Source organism: Gymnodraco acuticeps, unplaced genomic scaffold (genome assembly GCF_902827175.1).
Source record: "Gymnodraco acuticeps unplaced genomic scaffold, fGymAcu1.1, whole genome shotgun sequence".
NCBI lineage: Eukaryota > Metazoa > Chordata > Actinopteri > Perciformes > Bathydraconidae > Gymnodraco > Gymnodraco acuticeps.
Window position 1 is genome coordinate 239,821 of NW_022990025.1, and position 13,090 is coordinate 252,910.

The window sequence follows — 13,090 nt, forward strand, 5'->3', positions numbered from 1 at the left end:
TAAACAGCAGATAGGGCTCACCTTGAGACTGTGGATGGAGGACTCGGGGGGGTAGACGATGAAGTGGCGCAGCGTGAAGCCAAATCCCTGCGAGTTCTTCGGGACATAAATGGTCCGGGGGCCATGCCACGACACGCCCTCCACCTCACCCGACGACAGCGGCCGGCGCCTGTTCTCATTGGACGACACCATGCCATCTCTCCGTCCTTTAGCCTTTTGAGAAGAGAAGGAGGAGAATATGTTCACATCAATAAGTCTTAACATGCCTTTTTTTCTTCTTGGTAAGACCTCAACACTGACAAAACTTTACCATGTGGATCTTAAAGTACATGTGTGGTGTGTCGGTGAACTCAGCCATGGATGAATGCATTTAAGAGCAGAGAAAGTGGGCGGCCCGTCGTATCAATGTCAGGAATTTCTCTGAGACTTCCTCTCTCTAAAGAGGAAGCTCTATTTCCAACAACAACCCCACCTTTAATCACATTTATTACCTCGAGCCAACAATGGAAGAGTTAAAAATATATACTCTCTATAAATAACATTCATGGAATAACAGGAAATGATTATGGCTCATAATCACAGATATGGAAAGCAGACCAGATGACCAGCAGCAAAGTGAGCAGCAACATCACAGAGTGTGTGATTACAAATATCCAGTGATATTTCAGCCTGGTCCCAATCCCAGGCCAACAACACACAGCAGCGATACCAAAACATATACTAAACATGGTACACTTTAAAGAGATGCACAGGGCTTTCAACCATCCTCAATATAAATCTCAGCGACATTATCAGACGTGCAGGGATAGTGTTCCTGCCTTGCACAGATAGACCTCAAAGGGGGCTTGAGCACACGCCCTTTTGTCCTCCGGTTAGAGAAGTGCACTTTACAATACTTTTTTGTTTTACCTTGTATCTGACTAGCGTGTGGAGTGTAATCTGCCTGCATTCTAATTGGCTAAAGCACTTCGGTTTGATTTACCCTTTGTGACCTGGTTTACATGTGCGGGAAGAGACAATCAGTTCAAAAAAAAATATTCATTACTTTGTCAAACTAGTATCAAGCATTTATATGAGAAGCATTGTTAGTTGTTGTGTTGGCTCGCTTTTTCTCACCAGACCATGACTTAGTGTCAGTGAACGGACAGAATGTGTTGGTGGACAGACCTGCATTGTGTGCTGAATACAATCTATGTTATTTATAATTTGAGGTTTAAACTTCGGACTGACTCTTTCAAACTTGTTTAAGGACTTTTACAGCATCAACATCATTGTTGAAACTAAATGAAATTCCTATAAATGTATGCCATTTAATAATAATAATAATAATTAGGGCCGGGACTCGATTAAAAAAATTAATCTAATTAATTAGAGGCTTTGTAATTAATTAATCGAAATTAATCGCATTTTTAATCACATATAAATATTTGACCTAAGAAACAGTGAGAAGCAATTTTTTTCACATGGATTTAGTATACCATTAGGCGCATTCACACCGCAGTACTTTTCCCACAAAGGTTCATGAGAACTTAGTTCATGAGAACTCTTTGAACCTGGGGGAGGATTAGGCAAATGAAGCCGCTGACGTCACTTCTTCTTCTTCTGCTTTGGTTTTACTGGCAGGCCGCAAACCACTTCACGGCGTATACTACCGCCCAAAGTCCCCGGCCGGAAGTCCCCGGCCGGAAGTCCCCGGAGTTAGGGACTGGCTTCAGTAGAAGCTGCTGGGAGTCCCAGCAGCCTTCCGAGTAAATCGCCAGAACGCCGACACCTCCTCATCTCCACCGCTCCCATGTTTTATTTTGTGTTGCCAGAAGTTAGTCTCTCTGCGTTTCTGCGCTGGGCTAATGCTAATAATGCTAATGCGAGGATAATAAAATGGCGGCTTCACAAAACTTTTTGGGAGTTTTACGGGGCGTGGTTTGCAATCCGCCCAGCCAATAAGAAATATAGCTCTTTTCTCACAAGAGAGCCGTACGAAAGTCCCTGCTCTCTAGCAGCTCTCTGCTCTCTAGCAGGGACTTTCGTGGGGGTAAAAAGGTTCTCATGAACTAATTTTAGTACCGGCTCTTTTTGGTGTGAACGCGATAAAAGAGGCTAACGTCCACGCTAGCTTCCACGCTAGCTGCTATATGTTTTGCATTGAGGTGATACTTGAGGCTTGATGTGCTGCGGTGATATGCGAATTCCTTTTTGCATAATTTGCACACAACCGTGCTCTTATCGACGCTTCCATCCGTCCGTTTTTTAAAACAACATTTCCCACTGTTGTTCACTGTGGTTTGTTGTTGTCTGAAGTCATGAACGTTAGTTGGTGCTCCAGTATAATCGGTACGCCTGAAACTCATCCAGTGAGAAACGTTCCGCGGTGCAAAAATAAGTGCGATTAAAATGCGTTAATTTTTGTGTAATTAATTCATCTTAATTAACGCGTTAAAGTCCCGGCCCTAATAATAATACATGGGACTTGTATAGCGCATTTCATTTAAAACTTATATTTTAATTTCTAAATAAGCTTATCTTTTCCCTCTCAAACACACTCACTTTACCTGACCACCCACCCACACAGATTCAACATAACAGAGTATTTAATACAAAATCCTGATTTTCTTTGCCAGCTCTCTGACTAACAGCTATTTTACTCATTAAATGGTAAAAACAATTTGTAAACCAACAATCGTTGACCTTTCAACATTGTAACCCATTCATTATAAGTAAATGTAATTAAAGCATGCTGTTGTTGGATGTATTCTTCCCTCTCACCCCAGATCACAGTCCTTATCTAACCCGAACACTCGGCCTGATTGTGCAGCTCTTTTAGGACAACGAGCGATTGTTGTGTCGACTCAAATATAGCTCTTCATTACCGTGGCCCACTCACTCAATATACTCTCTGTTCTGTTTACTCCACTTCATTTAATTTCGCTCACTTGGGTCTAGTATTTAAATCGCAGACCTTTACTGTTGGGTACTAAAATGATTCATGTGACATTCAGACCTCAGCAGAATGAGCTGAAGTGAGAAAGAAAAAGACACACATCCACCCTGAGATAACACAAACCGACAGATTCACACACAACAGTCCCTCTATCAGCATGTAAACAGAGAGAATCTGTATGATCCTTCATGCATACTTGAGCAGCTGCTGTTACAGCACAACCACACACACCCACGAGTGCATACAGGATTTTTAAAGATTTATATAAAGCTGAATCTCTGCGTAGAGGGCATCAGCCTCATCTCTCTTCCCCTTTGCTAGTCAACAGGCCCCCTCAGTGCTACATTGGGCAAGACACTTCACCTGAATTTGCTCCTGTGGGTATTGTCCACAGTACATGACCATTACATGTATGTATGTGTATTTGTAAGGAGCGCTTTGAGAGTCATTGAAAAAGCGCTATAATAAATATAAGGATTATTAGGGTCTGAGACCTGATGTCGGCGAAGACCCTATCGCGCAGCGACTGATAAACCTGCGAAACACACCCAAAACAGGGAAAACGACCGGCAAAAGCACAGAAAAGATTCGGAAATCATAACGGCAGATCGTCCGCTCGAGCCCAGTCACATGGACGTAGCCCACGTGACTGCAACTCTCATGATTACCCCTACCTCACAGACCTGCTGCACCACCACACCCCTTCCCGCTGCCTCCGCTCATCAGAAGCCAACCTCCTATCCATCCCCACCCACATCAATCACCGGACCTGGGGGGACAGAGCCTTCTCCGTCGCTGCCCCCTCCCTATGGAACTCACTCCCACAACCCATCAGAGACTGCACTGACCTCACCACCTTCAAAAAACTGGTTACTTGTATTATTTGACTTTAACTTTAACTATATATTTATTTGTTGTTCCTTTCTTTTCTTTTCTCTTCACTATATCTGTAAAGCGTCTTTGAGCACCTGTAAAAGCGCTAACAAATTCAATCTATTATTATTATTATGATTGATATCGGTAGGATCAATTTAGTCGCTTGCGTTGCGAGCGATAACCATGCAAAACCCACACAAAACAGGGAAAACGACGGGCAAAAGCCCATAAAAAGTGGCCTAAATCATTAGGTAGGTAGCACACGCGAACCTAGTCACATTGTCCGATCGGCCCGAAACTTCCCACGTTTGCCAACGGCCGAGTCCTCGAGACATCTGCCTGACGTGCGGACAACAGCCTGCGGAGCGTCGAAGACCCACTCAACGCTGCTTGCAGCTTTAATTAGGGCCCGAGCACGGAGTGCTAGGACCCAACGGCGTCCTAGCAGGAAGTGCGAGGCACCTGTTGTTATCCTAGGTATTATTAGGGCCTGAGCACGAAGTGTGCGAAGACCTATTGTAATGCATAGAATTATTAGGGCCCGAGCACGGAGCGCTAGGACCCAACGGCATCCTAGCACGAAGTGCGAGGAACCTATTGTTCTTCGTGGTATTATTATTTTTCTGCTGGCGTTTCCTGTTTTTGAGGCCTTTAGGACGCTTCGAAAGTTGTATAATTTTGCACGGACGCCAGGACCGGTGAAAAATACAATATTCTGGAGTCAATGTGTTAAATATTCAAACCTGCTCACTAGCACCACCTATCAAAAGCCCATTTCGGAATAAATGTACAAAGTCGCACCGTAACTCCAAATGACCTGACATTTTGCACACATATCTGGGTGAACCTGCTCTACAAATAATCCTATTGGACACCTAAGCTCCGCCTAATTTAAAAAAATAAAAAATTAGCATAATGTTCAAAACAGTTACATTTTAATTTTCAGTTTTTCAACACCAAACTTCGTATACAGAGGGTCAGACACATTACCGTAGAAAATGAGCATGTTAAGACGATAAATATTGCCGCCATGAATCAAAACGTACTCGCAAAAAGGCGGGGCTTAGAAATAAATGTATCCATATATCACAGATTTTGGTGGATAGGTTTAATCTGTCTTGGGGAATAGGCACACCAAAGCATTTTCATTTTGGACTATAGGGGGCGCCAAAAACACCACCATTTTATAACAACAAACTGAGATTTAAAGTGTCCCAACAAATGCAGAATGTGGGCGTGGCCTATACATTATTTTTAAATTGCGATAGCATAAAATGAGCTTCAGATGCAAAACTTGGGACACACGTCAGAGCCCACTACTTTTTCGAGAATGTGAAAAATGAAAAGTGAAAAAAAATGAAAAGTAAAAAAAAAAGAAAAAGAAAAGTGAAAGATATTACATATATAATAATAATAGGTGTGCGTGACCTGTGCCGCTGCGCGTTCGTCATTTGCAAAGTGCTTACACAGCAGTCAATGATGGACATCAGAAAATGGTTAAAACAACCAGCCCTAATCGCCAGCAGTAATACTGCATCTACTGCAGGTAATAATAGTTCAGATCATGGGGACATTACGTTACCCGCGGCCACTGTCGTGGACACTAACGCCCGACTCGCCGGCTTTGCCCGCCTCGCCCACGGAGGCAGAGCAGCCACAGCCGTCTTCGTTGCCCCAAACACCGCCACCCCTCAGCGGCCCGCAAGTGCCAGAGGACCTCGGCAAAACAGAGCCTGCCCAGGTATATTTAAGAAAGTACCCAACTCGCCTGAACAGTGGAGTAAGGCGCTCATTTTGCAGCTCATGGTTTCAAAACAGAGATTGGCTGGAATATTCATGTAAAAAAGATGCCATCTTCTGCTATGCATGTAGACATTTCGGTTCAAGAAAGTCAGATGCCTTCGCCACAACTGGCTACAACAACTGGCGCCATGCTCTTGTACGTGATAAGGGACTGGGAAGGCATGAATCAAGCAAAGAGCACTTAGATCCATAGATCTCTTAATGTTGCTCTCAAAGTGCACCAGATTGATGCTTTTAACTTAAATATTTTTAAAAAAAATTCCCGGGGAGCATGCCCCTGGCTTTTTACTGTAAAGTGCTATAAAAATAGCACTTTAACACTGCACCCTCTCTAATCTCAGATGCACCCTGAGTCATTTTGTTCTGGAACCGGGCCTGTGTGATAGTCACATATAGTTTCTCAGAACTTCACGAATTTTGGCATAGACATTCCTCATGGAGTTGCGGACATATTTGTAAATAGCTTCCATTAGCCCCGCCCCCCAGGAAGTCGGCCATTTTGAAAAATGTGTGGTTTTTTTTAAGCACATTCTTGCGAACTCCTCCTAGGGGAATGATCGGAAAAATTCCAATCCAGGACAAGTTCATCCCCTATCCAATATGATGCTACATTGCGAAGAACATTTTTGATAGCTCAATCGTGGAGGTCGTAAGCTAACAGCAAATACACAATTTTTGATGATTTACATGTCGCAAATTACTCCAAACTACTCGCATATCGTTTTTCCAATATTCACGAAACGCTGTATACACATTGCTCCTATGATTGCGGACATATTTCACATTTGCTTTTATTAGCGCTGCCCTCCAGAAAGTCGGCCATTTTGAAAAATGTGCGTTCCTCATGCATTTTAAGGACATTTCTGCTAACTCCTCCTTGGGGACTGATCGGAAAAATTCCAATCCAGGACAAGTTCAGCCCATATCCACAGCCATGCTAAATTGGGAGTAAACAAGTTGCTAGCTCAATCGGGGCGGTCGTAAATATTATAACAGAGAATATACCATTTTTGACGATTTACATGTCGCAAATTACTCCAAACTACTTGCATATGGTTGTTCCAATATGCACGAGACGTTGTATACACATTGCTCTTATGAATGCGGATATCTTTCAAATTGCCTTCCATTTGGGTCAGAAAGTCGGCCATTTCGACTGTTCAGAAGGGGCATAACGCGAAACCCGCAGGTCCCCACCAACCCGTTCACGTATCTAACAGATATTCCCCACTCAGCGAGACACCCGCTGAGAAGCCAACTCTAGTTATTGGTAGCTCTATTATGAGACACGTGAATTTAGAGACCGAAGCCTCCTCAGTCACATGCATTCCGGGGGCCAGAGCGGGCGACGTTGAGGCGCATCTTAAACTGCTGGATAAAAATAAACGTAAATACAGTAGGATTGTTATTCACGTCGGTGGTAATGATGTTCGTATACGCCAATCAGAATGCACCAAACTTAATGTGGAGTTGGTGTGTAGTTATGCTAAAACAATGTTGGACACCGTAATCTTCTCTGGTCCCCTCCCCAATCTGATCAGTGATGACATGTATAGCCGCATGTCATCATTTCAGCGCTGGTTGTCTTGGTGGTGCCCAGTAAACAATGTGGGCTTCGTAAATAATTGGACAGCCTTCTGGGGAAAACCTGGTCTGATTAAGAGAGACGGCATTCATCCTACTTTGGAAGGTGCAAATCTCATTTCGGCAAACATTTCAGGGCTTTGTGGACTTAATCCATGACAAACTGGAGTTGAGACCAGGAGGCGGAGTCGCAGTCTGCGCTCTCTCCTAGGCAGTCATCCATAGGAATCCCGAACCCAATAAAATACCCAATATTAGCGGTGTGTGTGTCTGCCCAAGGACAATTTAAGGTAAAACCTAATAGAGGTGTCATACATAATAACCTAATAAAAGTAAATGTAACAACTACTACAGTGCAACAAAACAGGAAGATTAAATGTGGTCTCTTAAACATAAGATCTCTAGCATCTAAAGCAATATTGGTAAATGATTTAATATCAGATTATAATATTGATATATGCTGTCTCACTGAAACTTGGTTGAGACATGAAGAATATGTCAGCATAAATGAGGCCACTCCACCCAGCCATATCAATACTCATATTGCCCGAGGCACGGGCCGAGGAGGTGGAGTTGCAGCAATCTTTGACTCAAGTTTACTTATCAATACTAAATCAAAATTAAATTATACCTCCTTTGAAAGCCTCGTTTTTAGTCTTACGCATCCGACCTGGAAAACTTTGCAGCCAATCTTATTTGTTACAGTGTATCGTGCACCAGGTCCTTATTCAGAATTCTTATCTGAATTCTCTGAGTTTTTATCAACTTTGGTTCTTAAAACAGATAAAGTAATTATCGTAGGTGACTTTAATATTCATGTTGACGATGATAAAAAATAGCCTTACTGTTGCATTTAACTCTATATTAGATTCTGTTAGTTTTTGTCAGAGTGTAAATAAACCAACCCACTGCTATAATCACACTCTCGACCTTGTTCTGACTTATGGTATTGAAATTGAGCAACTATTAGTCGAACCGCATAATCCTGCTTTATCCGACCATTTCTTAGTAACTTTTGAAGTACTGTTACAAGACTACAAAGCATTAGTCAAAAGCTCCTGCAGCAGAAACCTATCTGTTAGTGCTATAGCCAAATTTAAGGAAGAGATTCCACCAATACTTAACTCGATAGCATGTCTGCATGTAAGGGAGGAAATGTATACAAAATGTACACCACCCCAAATTGATCATGTTGTTGATAGTGCTACAGATGTGCTGCGAATAAAATTAGACTCTGTTGCTCCTTTGAAAAAGAAGAAAATAAAACAACATAGATTAGCTCCATGGCATAATGCTGAAACCCGCAAAATAAAGCAAAAGTCGAGACAACTTGAAAGGATATGGCGTTCCACTAAACTTGAAGAATCTCGTTTAATTTGGCATATTACTCTCAATGAATATAAGAAAGCACTGCGTAAAGCGAGAGCAGCCTACTACTCTTCATTAATATATGAGAATAAGAATAATGCAAGATTTCTTTTCAGCACTGTAGCTAGGCTGACAGAAAGCCACAGCTCGATTGAGCCTTCTATTCCCATAGCACTCAGTAGTAATGATTTTGTGCTTTTTTAACGATAAAATTGTTACTCTTAGAAACAAAATTAATGACCTCTTGCCTTTGACCAGTATAGTGTTATCAACAGCTCCCGGAAACGTAAGTTCTAATATTACACTAGATATTAAACTAGAATGCTTTTCAGCCATAAACCTTGAACAATTAAATTCAATGATTCTCCCTTCTAAACCATCAACGTGTATCTTAGACCCAATTCCAACTAAGCTGTTGAAGGAAGTTTTTCCATTAATTAGCACTTCTTTATTAAATATTATGAATATGTCTTTATTATCAGGCTATGTTCCACAATCATTCAAAGTAGCAGTGATAAAACCGCTTCTTAAAAAGCACAACCTCGATCCAGAGGTTTTAGCCAATTATAGACCTATTTCTAATCTTCCGTTCCTCTCAAAAATGTATTTGAAGATTTTCAGTCTGGCTTTAGAACACATCATAGCACAGAGACAGCTCTGGTTAAAGTCACAAATGACATTCTAATAGCCTCTGACAAGGGACTTGTCTCTATTCTTGTTTTGCTCGATCTCAGTGCTGCATTTGATACTATCGATCATGATATCCTATTGCAAAGACTAGAGCACTTAGTTGGCATACAGGGAACTGCTTTAGACTGGTTTAGGTCCTATCTATCTGAACGCTCTCAGTTTGTACGTGTTAATGATGAATCTTCCACGCAAACCAAAGTTAGCCATAAATTGCCACAGGGCTCAGTGCTCGGACCTATTTTGTTCACATTATATATGCTTCCGTTAGGCAATATTATAAGGAATCATTCTGTACATTTTCATTGTTATGCGGATGATACTCAACTATATTTATCAATCAAGCCTGATGAAATTAATCATCTAAATACAAATTCAAGACTGCCTCAAGGACTTAAAAACGTGGATGACCTTAAACTTTTTGATGTTAAACACGACCAAAACTGAAGTTATTGTACTTGGCCCGAAGAATCTACGAAACAAATTATCTAAAGATATAGTAACTATGGATGGCATTAATTTGGCCTCCAGTGAGACTGTAAGGAATCTTGGTGTTATATTTGATCAGGATTTATCCTTTAACGCCCACATAAAATCAATTTCAAGGACCGCCTACTTCCATCTACGTAACATTGCAAAAATCAGGCATATCTTGCCTCAAAACGATGCAGAGAAACTAGTCCATGCATTTTTTACTTCAAGGCTCGTCTTATGAAAACCCGTGCCCGGCAACTTGAAAGACTCCGCAATAAAACAGGTCTCACAATTCATTCTCAAACCTACAAAGACCACCTACAGCAATATAAAGATGCCCTCTCCCATGCCCACACCACCTACTACTCTCAGTTAATCCACTCTGGCTCCGGAAACCCCAAAACACTCTTCTCCACAATAAACAAACTCCTCAGCCCCCTGGACACGACCACTCAGTCATTCACAGTAGACAAATGCAGCTCTTTTCTCACATTTTTTCAAAGCAAAATAGACAACATTTACAGCAGCTTAACCACTACCACACCAGCTCTCCCTCAAGCCACCTGCCCCCCCTTATCCTGCAAACCCCTGTCCCAGTTCTCCCCTGTCTCCCCTACTGACCTCTCTGATCTCCTCACAGGAATGAAAACTGCCACCTGCACCCTGGACCCCATTCCCTCCAGCTTTGTTAAGGCCTGCCTTCCTACTCTCTCTTCACTCATCACTACAGCAATCAACTCCTCCCTGTCTTCTGGCACCATCCCACCGTCCCTCAAAATAGCTGCTATCACCCCTATTCTGAAAAAACCCGGACTAAACCCTGACAACCCTAATAACTTCAGACCAATCTCGAACCTACCCTTTCTGTCAAAAGTTCTGGAACGTGCTGTAGCGTCACAACTTAAGCATCATCTTTCTGCTAATAACCTCTATGAAACTTATCAATCCGGATTCCGCTCAAACCACAGTACCGAAACCGCACTCCTCAAAATTACAAATGACCTTCTCCTCTCCTCCGACGCCGGTAACCTCAACATCCTCATCCTCCTTGACCTCAGCGCTGCCTTCGACACCATCAATCACTTCATCCTCCTCACCCGTCTTGAAACCACCTTCAACATCACCGGCACTGCCCTCTCTTGGTTCACTTCATACCTCTCTGACAGAAACCAGTTCATCTACATCAATAACTGCAAATCCCCCACCGCTCCTCTCCCCCAAGGTGTCCCTCAAGGTTCAGTTCTCGGCCCCCTCCTCTTTATCCTTTACCTGCTTCCCCTTGGTCACATAATCCGCCGTCATGGACTTCAATTCCACTGCTTTGCCGACGACATCCAGCTTCTTATCTCCACCAAGTCCATCTCCACTGCTACCCACTCCATTCTGACAAACTGCATCACCGAAATAAAATCCTGGCTCCAACTTAACTTCCTGAAACTCAACTGCGATAAATCTGAAATAATAATCATTGGACAAAACAAGCTCACCACACCTATCCATAACTTCACCCTCAACATAGACGGCTTCCCAGTTCAAACCTCCCCTCACATCCGGAACCTAGGCATCATATTTGACCAAACCCTCTCCTACAACAAATACATCAAACAGATCACAAAAACAGCCTTCTTCCACCTCAAAAACATTGCCCGTCTACGTCCATCCCTCTCTCCCACTGCTGCCGAAACCCTCATCCACGCCTTCATCACCTCCCGTCTGGACTATTGCAACAGCCTCCTCTACGGTTCACCTGCAAAAATCCTCAACAAACTTCAATACATCCATAACTCCGCCGCCCGTCTACTCACCCACACCCGAATCCGTGAACACATTACACCCATCCTCATCAAGCTTCACTGGCTCCCCATCCCCCAGAGAATTCAGTACAAGATCCTCCTGATGACATACAAAGCCCTCCATAACCTGGCCCCATCCTACCTGACTGACCTCCTCCACAGACACACTCCCACTCGCTCCCTCCGCTCTGCTACTGCCAACCTTAAAATTCTTCTTCTCCCCTACAAAGCCCTTAATGGGCAGGCGCGATCTTACCTTAAATAACTCATTATACCCTACTGTCCTACTAGGGCATTGCGTTCCAAGAATGCAGGGTTGTTGGTTGTTCCTAGAGTCTCTAAAAGTACAATGGGAGCCAGAGCCTTTTCTTATCAAGCTCCACATTTGTGGAATCAGCTTCCAGTTTGTGTTCGGGCGGCAGACACCCTATCCGTTTTTAAGAGTGTGCTTAAGACCTTCCTTTTTGATAAAGCTTATAGTTAGGGCTGATTAGATTCAGCCCCTAGTTTTGCTGATATAGGCTTAGTTTGTCGGGGGACATCTTACTTCTTCCTTCTCTCTGTCTATACCTGTGTACTCTCATGTTCCGATTAACCAAGCTTCCCCAAATGTCTTTCTTTTTGGTGTCTATATCCAGCACTGAAATCCTGGTCCACTCATTCGTCACATCCCGGATTGATTACTGCAATGCACTTCTGACTGGCCTTCCCATCAAGCTCCTCAATAGACTGCAAATAATCCGGAACTCTGCTGCCCGGATCATCACCCGCACCAACTCATCCGACCAAATCACTCCCATTCTCACTCAGCTACACTGGCTTCCTGTACGCTACCGTATTGACTACAAAAACATTCTACTCTTATACAAAGCTGTCCATAACCTTGCCCCCATCTACATCACTGACCTCCTTCAGGAGTACACCCCCTCCCGCACCTTCCGCTCTTCGTCCGTAGGACTTCTCACCGTCCCAAGCTACCGTCTCAAAATTATGGGTGCTCGAGCTTTCAGCTGCTCGGCTCCCAGACTCTGGAACTCCCTGCCACTACACATCCGACAGTCTGATTCCATAACAACATTCAAAACCTGTTCAAACTGGCATTTTCTTTATAATCTGTACCCTGTGTCCTTTTGTGTCCTTTTGTAGTCAATTTCCTGTTGTTTGTCTTGTCTTAGCCCGGCTGATACTTCACTAAATCCACTGTTTTAATTTGTAAGGTAAAATTGTAAATCTGTAACCCTGTAAGGTGTCCTTGGGTGTTATGAAAGGCGCCCCCCAAAATAAATGTATTATTATTATTATTATTATTATTATATACGCTGGGATCCGGAGTCATGGATGATCCTGCGGTCCTGTGTCCTGCATTGCGAGCCCTGGATCTTGAGTCGTGGCTGTGGTCCTGGATCATAGGTACTGGATGGATATCCTCATGGATTCATCTTCCTATTATACACACATGCATTTCCAAACATTTGGACTACCTATGTTGAAAATATATTATCTTTTCAATTTACACACGGCATCTATTGCACGTCTGTCCGTCCTGGGAGAGGGATCCCTCCTCTGT

At 43.1% G+C, this 13,090-nt stretch overlaps 1 protein-coding gene across 1 annotated transcript in view; it reads right to left on the bottom strand.

Moving 5' to 3' along the window:
• Positions 1-13,090, bottom strand: part of LOC117545174 (rho GTPase-activating protein 23-like) — a 165,809-nt gene that overhangs the window by 30,255 nt on the left and 122,464 nt on the right. Inside the window, 1 exon segment of the mRNA XM_034214863.1 lies at positions 22-213. Within this exon segment, the coding sequence (XP_034070754.1) occupies positions 22-213 (192 nt within the window).